Below are 23,885 nucleotides of genomic sequence, written 5' to 3'. Positions count from 1 at the left end.
GGAAGAGGGCTTCCATTACTTGGTGTTTGATTTGTAAGTACAACATACTTTGTGTTTGTTTATTTTTGCTGTCTATTTGAAGATCTTGAATTAAGGATGATTTTTCTCCAAGTTACAGTCCAAATTAATGACCCTATAATATTTTTAAATGTTCTTCAAATTACATTCAACTCTAATTCTTTTGAAATGAGGTGAATGCTCAGCATTGTTTATTTAAAATTTAAGTTAATCTTCATAAGGGAAACAGTTATGAGTCTGTTTCCTTTGGGATTGTTCATTGTGATATCATAAGTAGTTCTCGGTTTTACCTTGGGGTACAAAGATGGCTGATTATACATAAGCATAATTTTCCATTGAATTTTTTTGAAGTGTTTGTAACTTATTATCTTATATAAAAAGAAGGCTCAAGGACCCTTTGAGGTTGGTTAATTCAGGGGTTCAACAACATCACCAAACTCCCATCTTTTACCCCAGCTCACTGGCTTTGTTCTCAGACTGGCATGGTTCAAATAATTACATGGAGACATGGTAATTTACAGTGGAAGACATTGTCTCTCTCTCTTTTTTTTTTAAGAATGAAAAATTCACCTAGTAAGCCTCCCATTTTTCATCTCATTCGCCAGGGCTAGGTCACATGCCTACCCCTCGCCAATCACTGGCAGGGAGAATGGAGTCATCAGGATTGACTTAGACTAATCAGGATTTATAAACCAAGGTTCTATCAATAAGAATGAAGGGAAAACAGTGCTCTTGGGGAGCAGTCCACAGCATCCCCTCTGGCTGGATGAGATATAGTGAGACAGGCCATACACATTGCTGCTAGGGGTTAAATAAGAATACACTTTCTGAAAATCAAATTGATACTCCATATCAAAAATGTCCATTTCATTTAACTTAGTAATTTTCCTTCTCAGAACAAAGTACAGAGAAAGTATTACCCTAAATTCAGATAAAGTTTATACTGAAAGCTGTTTATTGCATTGTCCTTTATAGTGGGAAAAAAAAGAAAACCAACTTATAAATCCAATAATGGGATCAGTTGCATAATTACAGTACATTCATATGATGGACTTCTCTGTAGTATTTAATGTGATATTTGGGGAATAGATAAGAAAAAAATTATTATTTCATGTAAAATGTGTCTAATGACAGGTTAGCACTAAGTTTGGTTAATTCAGCCCTCCAATGATGTCATTAAGAAACCAAGTTCATTCCATCTTTCTCTGTGTTCTTTGTAGTATGTGGGTTTGTCCTCACCCTCAGGTTGCCCTTAATGTTCTCCAGTTTGCTGCCTCATTTTCAGGTATCACAGTGACTTCCAAAGGCAGAAGAAAAGGAAACATTAATCCCATTGCATATATTTTTATTTATAGGGAAAACCTTTCCCAGCAGTCCCTCAGGAGATAGCTGATAATGAATTATTGTTCAGAATTGCTTCTCATGCACATGTCTGAGCCAAGTAGTAGTAAAGGGGATAGAATTACAGCAGTTGGCTTTGACCAATCATATACAATCTGTAGCAGGAAGGAAAGTCTTGCCTGTTGGATAGGCAACCAAACATGTCTGCCATATTGGTGTTCCACATACTTGCTAGAGAATAGAGACTGAATCTCTGGATACGCACAGTCCTGCTGCACAAGGTTCTTTCCACAGTCACATTCCATTCATGGCTTGTTCATGTGGCTGTAGGTTGGCAACACTCCAAGTTGCACAGTTCTTCTTTTCAAGTCTTTCTCAAAGCTCATAGTTTTACTTTTACCGTTGTTCTTTCTTCCTTCTTGATGTTCCAGCATTCCTTCTTTTATTATTTCCTTTCTTTAAGAATTTCCTGTAGCCATTCGTTTAGAGTATAGATGTGCTAGCAACAGATTCTGTTTTCCTTTTCTGAGACTGTCTTGATTTCCTCTTCATTTGAGAAGGATACTTTTGCTAGATATAAAACTCTAGGTTAACAGTAATTTTCTTTCAATGTTGGGCCAATTCCTTCTGGATTCTTTTGTTTTTCATGAGAAATCTTCTATCATTCTAATTGCTTATCCCCTAAAGTTAAGGTATTATTTCTCTCTGGCTGCTGTAAAAAATGTACCTTTGTCTATAGTTTTTAGAAGTTTGACTATGGTGTGTCTTGCCTTGAATTTCTTAGAGTTTATCTTATTTGATATTCACTTAATCTCTTGAGTATATAGATTTATGCCAAATTTAGGAGATTTTTAGATGTTGTTTCTTTGATTGCTTTTTCAGCCTCACTTTCTCTTCTCCTTCTGGAACCCTGATGACATGAATGTTAGATCTTTTGTTATAGTCGCATAAGTCCCTGAGACTCTGTTCAAATTTTTTTTTTTTTTTTTTGAAGTACGTGGGCCTCTCACTGTTGTGGCCTCTCCCGTTGCGGAGCACAGGCTCCAGACACGCAGGCCCAGCAGCCATGGCTCACGGGCCCAGCCACTCCGTGGCATGTGGGATCTTCCCAGACCGGGGCACGAACCCATGTCCCCTGCATCGGCAGGCAGACTCTCAACCACTGCGCCACCAGGGAAGCCCCTCTGTTCAATTTTTTTAAAATTTATTTTATTTCTTTTGTTCAGATTGGGTAATTTATATTCTCTTTTCAAGTTCACTTATCCTTTCCTCAGTTTTTTTCCATTCTGCTGTTGAGCTCATCAGTTGAGTTTTTAAAATTTTATTAGTTACTGTGTTTTTATCAGTTCTACCATTGACTTTTGGTTGTTTGGTGTATCCTCTATTCCTTTGTTGAGACTTCCTACTTTTTTTCATTTAAGTGTGTTCATAATTGTTCACTGAAACATTTTCATTATGGTTGATTAAAAAACCTGTCAGGTAATTCCAACAGCACTGTCATCTTGGTATCGGTATCTGTTCGTTGTTTTTTCTCATTCATATTGAGATTATCCTGATTCTTGGTATGATGAGTTATTTTGTATTATATCCTGGACATTTTGGGTATTATGAGACTCTGAATTTAATTTAAATCATCTTTTTAACAGTCCTCCTCTGATACCACAATGGCAGAGGTGAGGAGGTACCATCTTATTACTGACAGGTGGGGGTAGAAGCCCAGGTTTCCTACTCAACCCCAGTTGATGCCCCTGGGAAGTACCTCTTTACTGCTGTGCAGGGCTGAGAGCACAGGGTTTTGGTTTTTTGTGTTGTTGTTGTTGTTATTGTTATTGTTTTTTTTTATTTAGTGAGAGAAATGACTCCACCCCATTTTTTTTAGACATGTTGTGATTTCTTGATAGGTCTAATTTGTCAGATCTCCTTTACAGTATAATCAAGGGTATGGCATTATACACTGGGATATGTCCTTCATGCTGTGATGAATACTAGAATAAAAAAAAACACTTTTGCTAATGCTCATTACCTAAACCACCATTCAGAACTGGGTTTATTTTTAAATTTAATTTATTTATTTTTAAAATAAAATTAATTTATTTTAAAAACTGTGCAACTCTGGGAGGCAAAAAATTTATTTGAAAAATTCATTTTATTTATTTATTTATTTTTATTGAAGCATAGTTGATTTGCAATATTATATTAGTTTTAGGTATACAGATTGTGATTCAGTATTTTTATAGATTATACTCCATTAAAAGTTATTACAAGATAATGGCCTGTAATTCCCTGTGCTATACAATACATCCTGTTGCTTATCTATTTTACACGTAGTAGTTTGTATCTCTTAATTCCAAACCCCTAATTTGCCCCTCCCCCTTCCCTCTCCACTTTGGCTAATTGGGTTTAATCACAGCTCAGTCAGAGAGAAAAAAATTTTTTCTCTACCTTCTTATGTTCAATGCATGAAGGCATGTGAGTTAAACTAAGAAAAGATAGTGATTAACAGGAGAAAAGGCACAACATTTTTATTAATATTTATGTGAACATGAGCTCACAGCAAAGAAGTGAAATTGAAAGAAGCAATTAGACTCAGGGTGTCAACTCCTTGTCTTAGATGGTAAGAATTGCTTAGATGGAAGCAGACACCTTCCTCAAAGGGAAATTCATGTCCTGCTTTTAGGCAGATTAAGGGCATGGAGTGGAGAATTCTTCCTGTATTTGCTGATTCTCACTTGCCTTTAGCTCAATATAATCCTTATGCCAAAGTGGCATATTTTGGCAGGGCATATTCTGATCCCCATCAGCTCCAAAAAGCAATTCAGTGTTAGGCCAAATATAAAAGAAAGAGGCATTCTTCTTCCCATGCCATGCCGCTTTTCCACAGTCATCAAGTTATTTATATCCATGTTTTAAATATTATAGATTTTTAAAGGTAAGATTTCCTTACTAAATGGAGGGAATGATAAGAATCACATTGTTTAGAATAAAGTTTATTTTTAAAGTGCACCATTTTTTAAAAAATTCAGCACTTAGTAATTGGTGCAGAACATATAAAGAAAGCATTTCATGTGAAAACAAAATAAGATTTTTAATTACAGTGGATCATATCTGAAGCAATGATATTTGTTTGTGCTATTAATGTCTCTGAAACCAAAATGTAGAGTTTATATTTGAACCATAGTAACATGAGAAATCTGCTGTTATTTTGAAATCTGTTGCAATTATTCTTCAATGTTTAAAGTTTAAGAGGAGAGTTATCAGTAATTCTCATCAAAATGCTTTTCCAGTAAGTGAGATTAATAAACTAGTTAAACACAATCCAGTAAAGCACCCAGCTTTAGACACAGTTGGAAAACGATGGCTAAAAGTGTAGGTTTTCAATGACTAAAAAGAGATTAACAAATGTAAATAAATAACTTCTCTAAATTATTTAATTGTGGTGGTGGTATTCTAGGAAGAAGAAAAGTAAGTAGCTTTAGAAAAATGCACATTTTAAACATAGTTAAGAAAAGTATGATCTTAAAGATATCAATGAAATACTCATGGAAAAATTGGAAGTCACTTTGCCAATCAGTTCCAAGATAAAATAACTACTTGAATTCCTGAAGAAGGAATGTTCTCTGTGTTTGTCCTTTTGATGCTGGTTTTGGCAATGTGGTACTCGTGCATACTTCCTGTGGAATGTTAGCTATTCAGAATCTGATGGGAAGTTCTATTTTTATAGGTGTGTTGAGTCTTCTTCTAATGGAATTCTTTCCCTTTCTAAAAAGCAAAACAGAAGGGGCCATGAGTTCTATGGAAAAAAAAAAAAAGGTTTCCTTTTGTTACTTTTAATTTATATTTTCTATTCAGGTACCTATCCACTGTTTCCAACTACAAAGCGTTAATAGTCAATTTTGCAAAATAGGCTCAGGAATCAGTGGGAAAGGCCTGCATGAAAGCAAAGATATCTTCACAGCAAATATTGAACTGCCTGATTTTTTAGAATCATTTTTGTCAAGGTCTGTGCCTAGAAGGGTTTTAAACACATCTCAGCAACTCCGGGAGGCAAGAGATGTGGATTTATCTGAAATCTAACAGAAGATAAGACAGTGAAGTAATGGAGCTAGAATTACAGCCCTCAAGGGAGAAGCCTATGGCCTTAGGAAATAAAGCAGATCCAGTCCATTTCTAGGACTGATGGGAAAAAAGGCCTGGACAAGGGCAGTCACTTGAATATGGCATGTATATTTCAGGATCTGTATGTCAGAGAAGATCTGTATTATGTGCTTGTTGGGTGAATGTACACAATGACGTATAGATATATCACACTTTAAGTAAATGTGCAAGAGAATAACACTTGGGTTGAACATTGGTAATCTCAATAGGGAACTAAAATAGACTAGATTAAGGCTCAATGGAAAGCATGCTGACCCAGAATGAAAAGATTTAAGTTTCAATCTCAGAGCTACCCAGGGCTAAACATTTAACAATATCTTTTCTCTAAGCCTTATTGTTTTCAAAGAGAATGAGGCCATGGGTCCAGATGAAAAATTTGTTAGACATCTCTCAAGTTCTTTTCTATTCTGTGAAGCCAGGATGTTATTCGCATCAATTTGAGATTTCTGATAGAATTAATGGGATTCCTGGTACCATTTTTAAATACTAGAAAATTTCTCACGAGTCTAAAGTATTGGAGAAAATGCTATCATTATGTCTTTAAAAAGAACATATTTTTTTTCTCTAGCAAAGTCATACCTTGGTATGTGAAGTATTTCTTTTTTTCTTCTGTTTTAAAGTGTTTGTGTTTTTGTCTCCAAATAAATTCCATTCATCAAATATGTGATAGACGCCTACTAAAAGCAAGACACTTTGCCTAATGTTTTAAGGGGGAATAAAAGCAATGTTTCTGAGCATTTTAAAATAAATGTCCCATTTGGGTAAATTCAGAAAGCAGTACTCTGAAAGAATCTGCTGTGATTCCTCCTTCTGCCCCATTTTATCATATTTCTACCAGCCAGAAGGCCTGGTCAAGTTGCATGTTTTGTGGTTATTGTTAGGAAAACATGTTTAGTTTTCATTTTTACAAACTTGAAATTATAATACTAAAAATACTTTTTCAAAATACACTCCCTGGACTGTGGGGAGCTGATAGTTTTATTGGTAACATTAGGGCTAAAGGATAAGTCAGACACCATCCTTTTTCAAAGATTTTATAGTTTAGATAGGGGCTTAGATGCCTTCAAAATATCTGTGGTATAGACCTAGTGTGGTAAAAGCTGTAAGAGTTACACAGGGGATTGGGAAAGTGAGGCAACCTTCATTCAGTCAGGGATATCAGGAAACAGTGGGAAGAACTGAAGCTGAGGCAGGCATAATTATGTCCTTGGGGATATTTCTTCGTTCAGCGAATAAACACTTGGTATGTACTCACTCTGTACCAGGCGCTGCAGATAAGCAGATTGAAGGGAAGGTGAATGACCATTTTTTTCCCTTCAAAAAAACATAGTGAAATGTTATGTTATGGCATTTTTTCACCTACTAGAATATTTGGTTATATAACCAACAGGTCAGCAGCATTTACATAACACAAATATAACAAGTTTCACAGTGTCCGTGAAAACATCTGGTATGTGCGCCTAGTAACTTGGTCATCTTTATGGTAATTTAGTAAAATTCTTCTATTATGCTGATGATACTCTCCTGTATTTCACAAGGTATGTATATTCCAGTGATTATTAATTCTTTTGGGAGGTGGAGGCCTAGTATGATTTTTTTCTGACTACCTTTTGCTTATTATTTACAGCAAATTTTATCTGTCTTAAAACCTACCAAGTGTAATATTTCCTTTAATTTATATCACCAAACATTGTAGTTAACAAACAGTAGTAGCAAAAATAATTTTACACTCAGATCAGAATGTGAAAGCACAGTATTGAAGACTATTTACTGTTGCAAAATAGTAGTTGAGCACAAGTCTCTAGGTTAAACTCCTGTCAAGAGAAAGAAAAATAAATCAAGTGCTGTGATATTTTGCTATGTACACGGATTGGAGCAAAGAGAGATTAGATTGGAGGTGGTGAACCCAGTTAGAAGGTGGCTGCACTAACATCCAGGTTAGTCCAGGATAGTCCAGGATAGTCCCTGAAGTACATAAGGTGTTGGTAGGAATAAAGTAAAAAGGTACAGTCGGCCCTCCATATCCTCAGGTTCCACACCCACGAATTCAACCAACCATAGATCAAAAATATTTGAGAAAAGAAAAATTCCAAAGTTCCCAAAAGCAAAACTTGAATTTACTGAAGCTGGCAGCTATTGACCTAGCATTTGCATTGTATTAGGTGTTATAGGTAATCAAGAGATGGTTTAAAGTATAAGGGAGGATATGCGTATAGTATAAGATCATACTGTACCATTTTATATAAGGAACTTGAGCATCCTTGGATTTTAATAGCTGCTGGGGATCCCCACGGATGCTGAGGGATGACTGTATAATCTGTCTGAAAATAATTTTTAGAACAAAGTTGTCTGGGGAATTTTGCTGTTAGTTGGCAATTTACATGCAAGAAACAGTTAATCTATTTAAAATGGAGGATATTTTAAATAACAAAGAAACCCTGGATGCTGTAAAGATACTGCATTTCTTATTTGTTTTCAAAATCAATTGCGTTTGAATCAAAACCTCTTGGCTGTTGTTAAAATGAAATTTAATGTCCATTACAGTGGAAAACTATAAATCTAGAACTGTAGAAGTTCACAGTTGGGAAAATACAGGTTTCACAAGGTTATGCTAAATAATTGCAGTATTCTATTTGTTAGAGAATTAATAACAAAATGGTAATGAATCTGTTACAAGCATATACTGCTTTATTGAATTTTGCTTTATTGTGTTTCACAGACAGTGCATTTTTTACAAATTGAAGGTTTATGGTAACCCTGCATCCAGCAAGTTTATCAGTCCCATTTTTTTCCTAACAACATTTGCTCACTCTATATGTCTGTGTCACATTTTGGTAATTCTCAAAATATTTCAAAACCCTCGACCAGCAAAAAAGATTATGTCTTGCTGAAAGCTCAGTTGATGGTTAGCATTTTTTTAGCAACGAAGTATTTTTTTAATTAAGGTATGTACTTTTTTTTTTTAAGCCATAATGCTCTTGGACACTTAATAGACTACAGGATAGTGTAAACATAACTTCTACATGCACTGGGAAACAAAAAATTCATGTGACTTACTTTGTTGTGATATCCATTTTATATTGGTGGTCTGAAACCGAGCCTGCTGTATCTTGAAGGTATGCCTGTGTATTTTTTAAGAAAAAGCATTTTAAATGACTATGACATCCTGTACTTTTAATAGAAAGGGATAGAGATACTCATATCCTTTTGATTCTTTTCTGAGTAGAAGGCAAAATTAACATTCAACTATTCTCACGTATTACGGTGCTGCTCCAAGGTGGCAAAGTCAACCCTTTCACCCACACATCATAGTTCTTTTTTTTTTTGCGGTACGCGGGCCTCTCACTCTTGTGGGCTCTCCCGTTGCGGAGCACAGGCTCCGGACGCACAGGCTCAGCGGCCATGGCTCACGGGCCCAGCCGCTCCGCGGCATGAGCCCGTGTCCCGTGCATCGGCAGGTGGACGCTCAACCACTGCGCCACCAGGGAAGCCCCATCATAGTTCTTCTATGTTACAAACACTTTCAGTTTGTGTGGGATAAGATATAACCTCATCTCATGAGTACTCTTTAGCTGACAACCTACAGGAGGAAGGAGGCTCTTCAAGATGAATACCATCTGATGGCTTCTTTAGAATTATTGTCAGGTATAATTGTCTTAAATTCCAGAGGCCCAATTTCTGTTTCATTTGTTCACTTTAGTAATTTTCATTCTTTAATATAAATCTGGATTTCTTGATATTAAATCAATTCCCATATTTGTCTTTATGAAGTAAGGAGAAAATGTTATGTAATTTAGGACTTTGGAAACTTTTAAACAATTTTTTTAAACTTTTACACTTCTAATAAACTTAATTTTTTTAGAGGAGTTTTGGGTTCAAAGCAAAATTGAGCAGAGATTTCTGAGAATTCCCAAATTACCCCATCCCCACACGTGCACAGCCTCAGCGCTGTTGAATTCCTACACCACAGTGATCTCTTTGTTTCAGCTGATGAATCTACATTGACCCATCATTGTTACCTGAAGTCCATAGTTTACATTAGGGTTTACTCTTGGTATTGTACATTGACTGGGTTTTTACAAATGTATAATGACATGTATCCACCATTGTAGTTTAATACAGAATAATTTCATTGTTTTAAAAGTCCTCTGTGCTCCAATTATTTATCTCACCCTTTTCTCTAACTAGAAACAACTAATCGTTTCACTGTCTCCATACTTTTGCCTTTTCCAGAATGTCAAAGTTGGAATCATACAGTATGTAACCTTTTCAGATTGGCTTCTTCCACTTAGCTGTATATGTTTATGTTTCCTCCATGTTTTTCACGGCTTGATAGTTCATATCTTTTTAGCACTGGCTAATAGTCCATTCCCTGGATGAGCCATGGTTTGTTTATATACTCACCTACTGAAGGATATCTTGGTTGCTTCTGAGTTTTGGCTATGAATAAAGTTGCTGTAAACATCTATGTGCAGGCTTTTGTGTGGACTTAAGTTTTCAGCTCCTTTGGGTAAATACCAAGGAGCACAATTGCTGGATTATATGGTAAGAGTATATTTCGTTTTATAAGAAACTGCCAAATTGTCTTTTAAAGTGGCTGTATCATTTTGCATTCCCATCAGCAATGAATGAGAGTTTCTGTTGCTCCACATCCTACCAGTATTTAGTGCTGTCAGTGTTTTGGACTTTGGCCACACTAATAGATTTATAGCAGTTATCTCCTTTTATTTTTTTTATACAGCAGGTTCTTATTAGTTATCTATTTTATACATATTAGTGTATATATGTCAATCCCAATCTCCCAGTTCATACCACCATCACCACCACCACCACCACCACCACCACCACCCCCCGCTTTCCCGAAACCCTTGGTGTTCATAAGTTTGTTCTCTACATATGTGTCTCTATTTCTGCCTTGCAGACTGGTTCATCTGTACCATTTTTCTAGATTCCACATATATGTGTGAATATATGATATGTATTTTTCTCTTTCGGACTTACTTCACTCTGTATGACAGTCTCTAGGTCCATCCACATCTCTACAAGTGACCCATTTCGTTCCTTTTTTATGGCTGAGTAATATTCCATTGTGTATATGTACCACATCTTCTTTATCCATTCGTCTGTTGATGGGCATTTAGGTTGCTTTCATGACCTGGCTATTGTAAATAGTGCTGCAGTGAACACTGAGGTGCATGTGTCTTTTTGAATTATGGTTTTCTCTGGGTATATGCTCAGTAGTGGGATTGCTGGGTCATATGGTAATTCTATTTTTAGTTTTTTAAGGAACCTCCATACTGCTCTCCATAGTGGCTGTATCAATTTACATTCCCATGGTTTTCTCATTTTAATTCGCAATTGCCTAGTGACATATGGTGTGGAGCATCTTTTTCATATACTTATGTGCTATCTGCATATCTTCTTTGGTGAGGTATCCTTCAGATCTTTTGCCTATTTTTGAATCAGATTGCTCATTTTCTTATTGTTCAGTTTTAAGAATTCTTTGTGTAGTTTGGATAACAGTTCTTTATCAGATGTCTTTGTAAATATTTTTTCCCAGTCTATAACCTGTCTTCTCATTTCTTGACAGTGTCATTTGCAGAGCAGAATTTTTAAATTTTAATCAAGTTCACATTATCAATTCTTTCTTTCATAGATCATGCCTTTGATGTTGTATTTAAAAGTCATCCCCGTGTCCAAGGTCATCTAGATATTCTCCTATGTTATCATCCAGGATTTTTATGGTTTTAATTATATAGTTATAGTTTTACATTTAGGTCTGTGGTTCACTTTGAGTTAGTTTTTGTGAAGGGTGTAATGTCTGGATTTAGGGGGGTTTTTTGTTTTGTTTTTAATATGTACCTGTTCCAGCATCATTTATTGAAGAGTCTATCTTTTCTCCATTGTATTTCCATTGCTCCTTTGTCAAAGATGAGAGACTATATATATATATTTATATGGGTTCATTTCTGGGCTTTCTATTCCATACAATTAATCAGTTTGTTTATTCTTTCATTAATACCACACTTTTTTGATTACTGTAGCTTTATAGTAAGTCTTGAATTCAGATGGTATCAGTCCTTCATCTTTGTTCTTCTCTTTAAATATTGTGTTGGTATTCTTGGTCTTTTGGCTCTCCACATAAACTGTAGAATCAGGTTGTTGATATCCACAAAAAGACTTGCTGAGAGTTTGATTGGGATTATGCTGATCAAGTTGATAAGAACTGTCATCTTGACCTCCTACTCATTGACAAGGAATATCTCTCCATTTATTTAGTTATTTTTTGGAAATATTTCATCAGCGTTTTGTAGTTTTCCTCATATAGATCTTTTACATATTTTGTTAGACTTACACCTAAGTATTTCATTTTTAGGGAAGGTAATGTAAATGGTAATGTGTTTTTAATATAAATTTCACTTGGTCATTTCTGGCACATAGGAAACCTATAGGCTTTTGTATATTAACCTTGTATCCTGCAGTTTGTGATAACTGCTTATTTCCAGGAGTTTTGTTGTCAATTCTTTAGGATTTTTATGCATAGACAATCATGTCATCTGTGAATAATGACCATTTTATTTCTTCCTTTTCAATTTGTATACCTTTTGTTTCCTTTTCTTATCTGACTGCATTAACCAGGACATCTAGTATGATGTTGGAAACGTGTGATGAAAGGGGACATCTTTGCCTTGTTCCTGATCTTAGTGGGAAAGCTTCATGTTTCTCACTATTAAATATGGTGTTAGCTTGTGGTATTTTGTAGATGTTCTTTATGAAGTTGGGGAACTGTTCCTAGTTTACTGAGAGTTAGTCTCATGATTGGATGTTGAGTTTTGTCAAATGATTTTTCTACATCAACTGATATGATCATGTGATTTTTCTATTTTTGCCTATTTTGATGTTACTGATAGATAATGTTGATTTTCAAGTGTTAAACCAGCCTTGCACACCTGAAATAAAATTCTTTTGCTCATGGTGAATAATTCTTTTTATACATTGTCATATTCATTTCGCTAATATTTTGTTGAGGATTTTTGTATCTATGTTCGTGAGGGATATTGGTGTATAATTTTCCCTTCTTGTAGTGCCTTTATCTGGTTTTGGTTTTAGAGTAACGGTGGCCTTATAGAATGTGTTGCAGTGTGTTCACTCTGCTTCTGTTTCCTGCTTCATATTGTGAAGAATTGGTATCATTTATTCCTTAAGTGTTTGGTATAATTTACCAGTTAATCCATTTGGGCCTGGTGCTTTCTGTTTTGGAAGGTTATTAATTATTGATTCAATTTCTTTAATAGATAGGCCTATTCAGGTTGTCTATTTCTTCTTGTGCAGTTTTGGCCGATTGTGTCTTTCAAGGAATTGGTCCATTTCATCTGGGTTATCAAATATGTGGGCATAGAGTTATTCATAATAATCCTTTATTATCCTTTTAATGTCCATGGTATCTACAGTAATGTCTCCTCCTTCATTTCTAATATTAATAATTTATGTCTTCTCTCTTTTTTTCTTAATTAGTCTGGCTAGAGACTTATCCATTTCATTGATCTTTTCAAAGAGCTAGCTTTTTTTGCTATTGTTGATTTCCTCTATTGATTTCCTGTTTTCATTTTTATTGATTTCTGCTCTAATTTTTATTATTTCTTTTGTTCTGCTTAATTTGGATTTAATTTGCTCTTCTTTTTCTTTTTACTGGTGGAAGCTTAGCATATTAATTGGATATCTTTCTTCCTTTCTAATATGTGCATTCAGTGCTATAAATTTCCCTATATGTAGCTCATCCCACAAATTTTGATGTTATTTTTTCAGTTAATTCAAAATATTTTTAAATTTCTCTTGCGATTTCTTCATTGACTTATGTGTTGTTTAATCTCCTAGTATTTTGGATCCTTCAGTTTTCTTTCTGTTGTTGATTTCTTGTTTAATTCCATATGCTCTGAGAGTAGACCTTGTTTGATTTCTAATCTGCTAAACTTGTTAAAGTGTGTTTTATGACCCAGAATGTCATCTATTTTGGTGAATGTTCCATATGAGCTGGAGAAGAATGTGTATTCTGCTGTTGTTTATACAGAAGTATAAGTATAGAAGTCGTCTATAGATCTCAATTATAGATCTATAGATCTAGTTTATAGATCTCAATTATATCCAGTTGATTTATGGTTCTCTTGAGTTCAACTATGTTCTTAGTGATTTTCTGCCTGCTGGATCAGTCCTTTTCTGATAGACAGGTGCTAAAGTCTCCAGCTACAGTAGTAGATTCACCTGTTTTTTCTTACAGTTCTACCAGTGTTTGCCTTATGTATTTTGATGTCGTATTGTTAGGCACATGCACATTAAGAATTGTTACATATTCTTGGAGTATTGACCCCTTTGTCATTAAGTGATGCCCCTCTTTTTCTCTGATAATTTTCCTTGCCCTGAAGTCTGCTCTGTTATTAATATAGCTACTCTCACTTTCTTTTTAGTAGTGTTAGCATGACATATAATTCTCCATTCTTTTAGTCTTAATCTATGTATGTCTTTATAATTACAATGAATTTCTTTCTGACAGCATATAGTTGGGTCTTGTTTTTTGATCCACTCTGACAATCTCTTTTCATGTATTTAGTTCATTGATGTTTAAAGTGATTATTGATATAGTTGGATTAATATCTACCATATTTGTTACTGTTTTCTATTTGCTTCTCTTGTTCTTTGTTATTGTTGTTATCATCCACCTTTTTTTTTTTTTTGAAGTTTCTATTGGCATTTCCTTAAGCTCAGAGATTCTTTCCTCAGCTGGGTCCAGTGTACTACGGAGCTCATCAGTGGCATTCTTCATTACTGTTACAGTGTTTTCTTTTTTATCCTGGCATTTCTTTTTGATTCTTTCTCAGAATTTTCATCTTTCTGCTTACATTACCCATCTGTTCTTGCATGTTGTCTACTTTTTTCATTAATCTCCTTAACATATTAATCATAGTTTTTAAAATTCCTGGTCTAGTAATTCTGACATTCCTGTCATATCCAATTCTGGCTCTGATGCATGTTAAGTTTCTTCAAAGTGTGCTTTTTGCCTTTTGGTATGTCTTGTAATTTTTTGTTGAAAGATGGACATGATGTACTGGGTAAAAGGAACCATGGTTAGTAGGCCTTTAGTAATGTGTTGGTACGGTGTTGGGGGAGGGGAAGCATTCTGCAGTCCTATGATTAGGTTTCAGTCTTTTGGTGAGCCTCATCCCTTGGACTGCCAACTTCACCAGTGCTTCTCAGTTTTGCTTTGTCCCCCACCCCCCACCCCCGCCCCTTAGATGGGACAGGATAGCTAGAGAAAGCTGGAATTGGGTGTTTCCCTTCTTCCACTTACATTCCCCCCTGAGTTAGTTAGGCTCTGTTAATACCTCAGTAGTTTAGGCTCTGGTAAGATGATCTCATTAAGGTGGCCCTTGTTAAAAAGAACAGAATGCTCTGGCGTATTTCAAAAGGGTTCCTTTTCCCCTCTCACTGCTGGAAGCACAAGATTTTCCTCTGATATTCACTGTGAGGACCTGATAGAACTCCTAGAGGTAAAACTTTCAATCCTCTGGGCCCTCACATGACTGGGTATCCCTGGAGCTTTATCTTCTAGGCTTGTCCACACTGAGCCTTCAGCAGTTTGTCAATTATAGGTCAGATTTGCCTACCACGACATTGGTTCCTGCAGAGGTTTCTGTTTCAGTAAGTTGTGATTTTCTGTATCTGCCTGTCAGTCTCTTCAGTTTCAGGGGCAGCAGTCTGCCTTGTGACCTTATTTGGCAGATCTGTGGAAAATTGTTAAGCTTTTAGTTTGTTTAGCTTTTTATTTGTTTTTAGGATAGAGTGACAACTTCTGAGCTCCTTATCTGCCAGACCAGAAACCAGAAGATCATACAATGTTTTTTTTTTTTAATCTTGAATATTATAAAATTAATTTAAAACTCCTAAATTGGAATTGAAAAGACAAGCAAGGCATAGTCATTTACAGCTGGAGGTCAGAAATCAAGGCTAGAAATTAAAGTTTTTAAGACATGTTTTAAGATAATTAGAAGTCTGAGCTATGTGTTTCTCATATACTATAGACCACCAAGACTGATAGAATAAACAACTGAAAACTATTCCTTAATCACACTTCATTGGAAATTGTTGTCCATAATCATTAAAGAGATTTACTGACTCTTTTGTTCAACCAGATTTTGAAAGCACAGTTTTCTCAAAAAGTTAATTAAGTATAAAATCTTGGACGCTGATTAAAGTGCTGCCTTCTTAAGTAAATGTCTTTCAGCTCCTGGGTCAGATGCTTCTCCCTGGACAAAGCTGGAATTGCTATCTTGGGTATTAATTGTCATTTTAGAGGCAGTTAGTGTCTGTGGACTGTCAGTGACATTCTGCTATGTAAGAGAATCTGGAAAAGTTACAATTTGAAAGATGTTGGACTAAGTTTAGCAGTCAGCTTCTTCAGGATGTGATGATATTTTCTGCTATGTTCTCATCCATTTCATCTCCAAGCCTGGACTTTGTAGGCAGGAAGCCCAAGTCCTACTTGATCCCTGCTTACTTTTCACTTCTACTTGAGACACCCAAACATGGCAGGTGCTGCTGTTGGCTTGCTGTTAGTTTTCTCCCAAGTTTTGGTACTTTAGACATTCTCTTTAAATAGATTTGCTATTATCATACGTTCGTCCAATGACTAGAATACCGATTGGGTGCTAATTATATGGCAGGCACTTTGCTAAATACTAGAGATAGGGCTTCCCTGGTGGCACAGTGGTTAAGAATCCGCCTGCCAATTCAGGGGACATGGGTTCGAGCCCTGGTCCGGGAAGATCCCACATGTCGCGGAGCAACTGAGCGCATGTGCCGCAGCTACTGAGCCTGCGCTCTAGAGCCCGTGAGCCACAACTACTGAAGCCCATGCACTTAGAGCCCATGCTCTGCAACAAGAGAAGCCACCACAATGAGAAGCTCGTGCACCGCAAACTAGAGAAAGCCTGTGTGCGGCAACGAAGACCCAACACAGCCAAAAATAAATACATAAATAAATAAAATAAATAAAAAAATACTAGAGATAAAGCCATGAATAAGACATAGTCCCTGCCCTCTAGGAGCTTAGAGCCTAATCAGGAAGAGAGACAGTAAACTGTGGAGAGCCCTGAGATGGAGTAAGCTCACGGAAAGGAGTGGCGCCTAATGACCGGCAGGGTGCGAGCATGGAGGAAGAGACTCTATGCTGAGATGTGCAGGATAAGGAGAATTTAGTCAGTCACAGATTCTGTCTTCTTCCTGCAATGCCAAAAGGAACAGCATGTGCAGTGGCCCAGAGGAGAGAGACTGTAGACAATTCTAGACGTTTGTACCTCAGTCTGGATGAGCCATTGAGTCTGAGGGGAGAAAGGGAGCACCATGAAGCTGTGAGACTGAAGAAGCAGGCAGGGGCCAGTTCTCAAAGCCCGTTCCCTAGTTTTCATTCCTTGAACTAAAACCTGATTTTTTAAAAGGGGGAATTAAGGGGAATGATGTAATGAGATATTTTAGAAAAGTCATTCCAGCTACAAGTCAGGAAACACATTGGCATCCTAGCATGAGATACAGGTTTCTGGATCTAAGCAATGCAGTGGGAATGCAGAAAGTGGAAAGCTTTGAGAGTAATTTAAGAGGTAGAAGTAATAGATACGGTGATTAATTGGACCTGAAACTTTTTTGTTGAAACCTGTTGGTTTGGAACATTCCATTTCTAAAATAACTACAATAATCTGATTAGAGAAAAGAATATTTTATCTTGTTAATGTGTTGACTAGCTAATTGATAGCCGTGTAATTGAGAACAGTTAAAACAATGACATTTTGTTAAAAGACACTTATCAAACTCAGAAATAGTTACCAGTTCAGTGTTTGGAATTTTGAATATGTGAATAAAATAAGTAAAACATCTAAAAATATGTGACTTTTGACAAACAAGCAGATTTTGGGAAAAAAAAAAAAAAAAGAACTTCTTTTTACCAGCTAAAGTGAGGATATAAACAGCACTAAAACATAGTAGGCACTCTATAAACATTTATTGGATAAATGTCTTGAATTATTTGACATTTTAAATGGGTCAAAGAAAGTAGAAGCAATTGTTGAGGTTACCTCAGTTTCAATTGCATGTGTTCATTCTTGGGGTATACATGTTATATATACTCTACACTCACATTGTGTGGTGTGTGCCAGTCTGTGAGGGGATGAGGGCCAACATCTGCCTGCACAGTTACTCCTTCCCAGTAGTCTGGATAAAACTTAGGAAAATTACCGGTTTGCTAATTGATTTGAATTAGAAAAGTAGAACTGAAATATTTGAAATATTAAAAATGGCCACTCATGATTTAGTAATAATTGTGTGGATAATATTTGACCAGTTCTGTAGTTCTGCATGATCAGTATTTAGCCATTAAGTCTGGTTTATTATGCCTGTGTATCTGTCAGTCAGTGTTTCAGCCCATCTGCCTCCCTATTTAATCACCAGTCTCTGGCCACCCAGCAAGCCATTTGGTCGTGTGTGTCTGTTCTGTATGTGTTTCGTAAGTGCTGGTGTGGCTGTAACTTTGTTAAGATGTTGACAGACGAGAATAATTGTCTCAAGGAAGATGTCTCTTTTGTTTGAAAAAATATGTGGGAGAGAAATAGGAGTCTGATTTTTCACAAATGCTTCTGAAGTTTTTGAATTCCAAATCAATAACCTGACAGTCAGGACTGTTATTGAACCCTCAGGAGAAAAGCTTTCAACATAGAATTTTGAGGAAAATTACAATTCATTATCTTGTTCATTTTTCTTCTTTACTATTTTAGTGTAGTGATGGAAGTGTGTTTGAAAAGTTTTATATATAGATTTATTATCTTGAATTATGATTTTTTTCATTAACTTTCACTTTTTCTCATATATCTTGCTAAAAAGGAGGGGAGGGAATCAGATCTTAATAAATATATTTCTTTAAAGAACATACTGTTTTTGTCCATACCTGATACTTGTATGTTTATTGTCTTGTTGCTGCCCTTGGCAAGAAATTAAACCAATTCACTATCAACTTAAGCCATCTGTCTTCTCTGGCAGACAGGTCTCTATGTACCTTTCTTTCCCAGTGTCTTGCTCAGTTTCTGAAACTAGAAGGTGTTCAGTAAATATTTGTTGAGCTAAACAAAACCCTCACGTTCCTGAATTCATTTATTCATTCACTTATTCATTCAACAAATTCCTTTAGTGTTTATCATATAGTTGATACCGTGCTGGTCTCTAGGGCCCACCACGAGTTAGATTTTGTCCCTCTCTTCAAGGCATTTGAAGTTTGTTTAGGTATTCATTAAGTAACATGCATATATTCAAAATACCGTAGATGTAATTCAGATCTATCATACAGGTAATTTTCTTCTACTGTGTCTTCTTTGCTAGTTCTTCCTCATCTCCTAGATGAGTGATCCAGGAGCTTGTTGCTTGGGCACCTTACATTTTCTGCTTATACTCACTTCCTCGCTATCTCATCTAGTATCATGGCTTTAAATTTCATATAAAAACTAATGGCGGAGCTTCCCTGGTGGCGCAGTGGTTGAGAGTCCGCTTGCCGATGCAGGGGACACGGGTTCGTGCCCCGGTCCAGGAGGATCCCACATGCCGCGGAGCGGCTGGGCCCGCGAGCCATGGCCACTGAGCCTGTGCGTCCGGAACCTGTGCTCCGCAACGGGAGAGGCCACAACAGTGAGAGGGCCCTCGTACCGAAAAAAAAACAAAAAAACAAAACTAATGGCACCCAAATTTATAACTGCAGCTCAGACCTCTACCTGAATTCCAGACATATCCTGTTGCCTACTCACCATCTCCACTTGGATTTCTATCATTTCAAATTTAAAATGTCTAAAACTGACCTTCTCATCTCCGTACTGCCAAACTTGCCCCTACCGGTTACTGGCAACTTCATCTTTGCAGTCACTCAGGACAAAAACACTGTAGTAGTTATTAACTCATTTCTTTTTCTTAAATACTATATCTGATTCATCAGTAACTCCTGTTAGTTTTAAAATATATTCGGAATCCGATAGCTCATCACCATGTCCGTGGCACCACCTTGGCCCAAACCACTCATCTCTTGCCTGGGTCACTGTAAAAGCATCCTGACTAGTCTCCCTGTTTCTGCATCTATGCTCAACACAACAGCCAGAGACTGCTGTGCTCAGAGCACTCCATTGTCTCATGGCTTACCCTCTCCCACCTTCTCAGCTCCAGCCACACTCACTGCCTTCTTCATAGCCTGGAACAAGCTAGACATTTACCCTCTTCCTGTTTCCTTGGCCCTGAGTGTTCTTCTCCTATCAACCTGCTTAGTCTACCTCTCCCTCCCTTCAGGGCTCACAGGCCACCTTCTCAAGAAGGCCTCCCCTGTATCCCTAAGGGGGATTTCTTTACCAACTTATTCTTTACCAACTCTTATTTCTTTACCAACTCTTACTCCTTCTTGGCCTTTATTTCCCCCCTTCCTTGGCATTTATCACCACCTTACCTGTCATAAACTAAACTTAAACTATATCTGGTCAGTTATCTGCTACTACCCACTAGAATGCTCCATGAATACAGGGACTTTTTCTCTTTTGTTCACTGTTTTATCCCCAGTGCCTAGAATAGCGCTTGCACAAAGCAGCCATTCAATAAATAGTTTTGCATAAGAGTATCTGAGGAAGCTTCTGGAAAGAATACAAACTTGTTTTGTAAAGAGTTTAGAGAGTTTGAAGTGAATATTTTAGGTCTCCTTTCATTTACTTGCTATTTCGGGTACATGTAGTGCCACAGTGCTAGCTATTTGAAGGTCCTGTTGCCTAAATACTAGTTAATTAGCATGCTCAGAATCATAGAAATGGATTTTTAACCAAAACTAAAACTGGAGATTTTGTTTAGCAAAATATCTACTTTGGAGCAAAATGTGACACATCCCGAACACACGTTTTAAGCCATGTGAAGTCGCTAAGCCTGTATGGTCAGAATGGATGTAATGTTCTCAAGCATGATGATTATGATGTACTTAAGTTCAAATACTGATTTTTCTTGATTGTTATGATGCTTAATTAATTGATATTTACCATCTACCTTGACTTTTTCTTGGGAACATTTTGGTTACTTATTTTTAGCCAGCAAGCAAAGTAAGATATTCAGTTACCCTGGGAGCCTGATGCTAATGACTGTAATTATTTAGACAATTGAAGTCATTCCTGTCATTCTCTTTCTCAGACCCACAAAGTGCCAAGACTGAAACATGCAATGTATATACATGGCCTAATATATTTCTTTAGGGGTCACATTCTTCATTGGAGTCTGAGGAAAGAAAGCCTCTTTTGTTTGCTTTTTTAATCTCTTATTTTGGAATTTGAAAACTATTCAACCCTTTCCAGAAACGTTGACCCAACTGGGGCATTTTCATGGACAGTAAGAAATCCTTTCTGCCTGATCTTACTTGAACAAAGAGGCCACTGATCTGGATGAACGGCATCATCAGCATTGGGTTTCTTGTCCAAGCGTTAGTGATGATATGGACCTTTACTAAGGGCGTGCCTAGCTGACAGTCATAAAACCCAAAACACTCGGGGACTACGAATAGAAGTGAAATGATGAATAGATAAGGCATAGTGCCTTAGGACTTGCAATATTTATACTCTTGAAATTTATGCCCGGGAGTTTGGAAAAACTTAAAGTGTTAGTTACTGATAGTCTAGAGAAGGAAGAACACTTTTCTTATGTGCCCAAACTTAAAGCTTTGTTTCTGTAACTGCTTCAGTGTTAACTATTTCTCTTTTTGGCCACCTCAAAGTGGAAATTCTCTTTGGTTGTCCATGTAATCTCTTTACCTAAAGAAAGCAAAAAGGGATTAAAAACAAATACCACACTTTTCCTTTTGAGTGTTGCAATGTGAAGAGAGTTTTAGGGACTATGGTGTTGACTTGGTCTCTGCCGATTTGAATCATTCATTATTTATTGGAAACAAAGTTACTGAGTATGTGAATAAAACCTAAGAATAAAATGATATATACTCAAGTGAAATTTGCTTAGATCAATGTTGTTGAACTGCCCTTATCAATGCATTATATTATTGGAAAATCATTTGAATTTTGCAAAGAATGTCTGACTTAAATCAGAGCTAACATTTGTTAAGTACCATGAAGCCCCCTTCCCAAAGCATATTATTACACATTGTCTCATTTATTCTGCACAGTAACTCTATGAAGTATATAATATTACTTACTTCCTCTTTACAGGTAAGGAAATTGGGGCAGGAAAGGTTAATTGTTTTGTCCAAGGTCACAGAGTAAATGGCTGTGCTAGGACTTAAACTCAGATTTTCTTGACCCTGAAGACAATGCTATGAACCACTGTGAAATACTGCTCTCTATTTACAAAACTTAAATGGTGGAGTATCATGTACTTGCATTTGTTTTGAATGATTTGTTTTTATCTTCTCCCCCTTCAGTCCAAATGTTAATGTGGGGCTTTCTGAAGTCTGTTATTTTTCGTTCAAACTGTGCACCCCTCCCCCACTCCATGGACTTATGCTTTTAACTGCATTCCCCGAACATGGAGCTAAGACAGTATCAGTTTCATCCTTTTTTTTTTTTTTTTTTCTTTTTTTTACTATAACTAGCAAGTGTTCACAGAATAGTGGCTTTTCTGTAAGACTCTGGATGTTATAGACCCTCAATCAGTAGCATCGGAGATGTTTCATTTGTGGAATACAGAGATAAACCCTAGGTTTATGAAAGTTGGACTAATTTGAACTAAATCCAAATGCAGAGAATCAGAAGATGCTTGGATAAAGGAGAAGTGAGCAGATCCTCACATCCTAGGGTTGTTCTGTTGAGAGAAGTCGGAACAAAGCCTTGAGAGCTAGAATCACCTGGTAGATAGAATTTGAGAGAGTTTCGCTGAAAAGTGGTGGCAGTAACATGTAAAAGTACATCTGGTTTCAAATGTGGCTCAAAAGTGGCCCAAGTTCAGTTAGTCCCCAATTTTTTCTACTTGATTGTCAGGCACATTCTCCCAATATGGTGGCCCCCAGAATTCCAGGCTTAGATTTTCCTTACAGTAATAAGTCTCATTGCAAAGAAAACCTCTTTTTCCCATTTAATCCCAACAGTTGTACTAAAACTGAGTTGTGTTGTCCATCCCTGAACCAATTATTCTGACTAAGGGAGTGACACAATAGCCTTTGGAGCTGAAAGGGATGTTGGTCAAGCCAGTTTACTGAAAGGAAAAAAGGGTACAGTTAACAAAGGAGAAATAAATGCAGGTAGGCAAAAAAGAACAGAGGTCTATAATAGGCAGATAAAGAGAAGAGGTGGACAGGAGCCAAGCCAAAGAGGAAAATGCCTTTGAAGAAGCTAGAAGTCTGGGAGATGAGAGCAAGGCTTGCTACATGCTAGCTGACATTCTATTAAACACAGTGGCTTCCAGTTTAATATTGGAGGCAATGTTTAAATGTTCTCTTTGCAGAACAGGAACTAAATATTTTAAATTGCTTTTACTTTTTAAGCATTAAGGTCTATGTGCTAAATCATATTGGAAATTTTAAATCTTGCATATTTAGCTTAGACATTATCAGATAAACTCAGGCGACTTTATGGATTCTGCTTAATGAATTTTCCTCTCATCATATGAGTTTCTGATTCAAAATGTCAAAAAGAATAAAGATGCATAGGGAACATGATAATTTATGAAATCACATAATACCTGTGAATTATCCTGTGTGTATTGTATATGTTTTATTATATACAGAGAGTATCCATGTACATTTATATACATATGTATGCATCTATACGTATATGTATATAGGTGTATGCATGTATGTTTGTGTGTGCGTGTATGTTTGTGTGTGAGCACATACGCACAAAAGGCTGAGGAGAGATATCCAGTGAGACTTAGAAAAAAAATCACTTTAGAGGTTCAGCTTTAAGCCTGAAATTTCATATGCTGATTATACCAAAGTACAGTCTTCTTTGTTAATTTTCAATTTTATTACTCAGTTTCTAGCAGTACCTGGTTTTATTTTAATCTATAGATAATTTAATCAGCAAATAGGTCAAATTTCTAACCTGTGGTATTTCCTCTCCTTGAGTGAAAAAGTTCTGTAGACTATTGATTAAGGAATTGAAAACATCATGTTTAATTCACAGTCACTATAAGAAGCTATGAAGTCCCTAGTTATGTTTGGTCCAAAGTGATGATGATGAGAAAGGACAGCAGGCCAATATGGGACCCAGAAAAACAGCAGGAGAGAGTGACTCAGCCTCTAGTTCCATCTTCCACAGTAATCTGTGAGTAGTGAATAAGGCCATCACTGGTTTCGATGGTTTATTGGGCAAAAATGGATAAAG

General features: G+C 36.5%; 1 protein-coding gene across 1 annotated transcript in view; it reads left to right on the top strand.

Moving 5' to 3' along the window:
- CAMK2D (calcium/calmodulin dependent protein kinase II delta) overlaps nt 1–23,885 on the top strand; it is a 284,942-nt gene that overhangs the window by 129,219 nt on the left and 131,838 nt on the right. The window contains 1 exon segment of the mRNA XM_007454801.1: nt 2–33. Within this exon segment, the coding sequence (XP_007454863.1) occupies nt 2–33 (32 nt within the window).

This window comes from Lipotes vexillifer, unplaced genomic scaffold (genome assembly GCF_000442215.2).
Source record: "Lipotes vexillifer unplaced genomic scaffold, Lipotes_vexillifer_v1.1 scaffold1219, whole genome shotgun sequence".
NCBI classification, from domain to species: Eukaryota; Metazoa; Chordata; class Mammalia; order Artiodactyla; family Lipotidae; genus Lipotes; species Lipotes vexillifer.
Note: the sequence above shows the minus strand (reverse complement) of the source record. Positions and strands in the feature narration are given on the sequence as shown.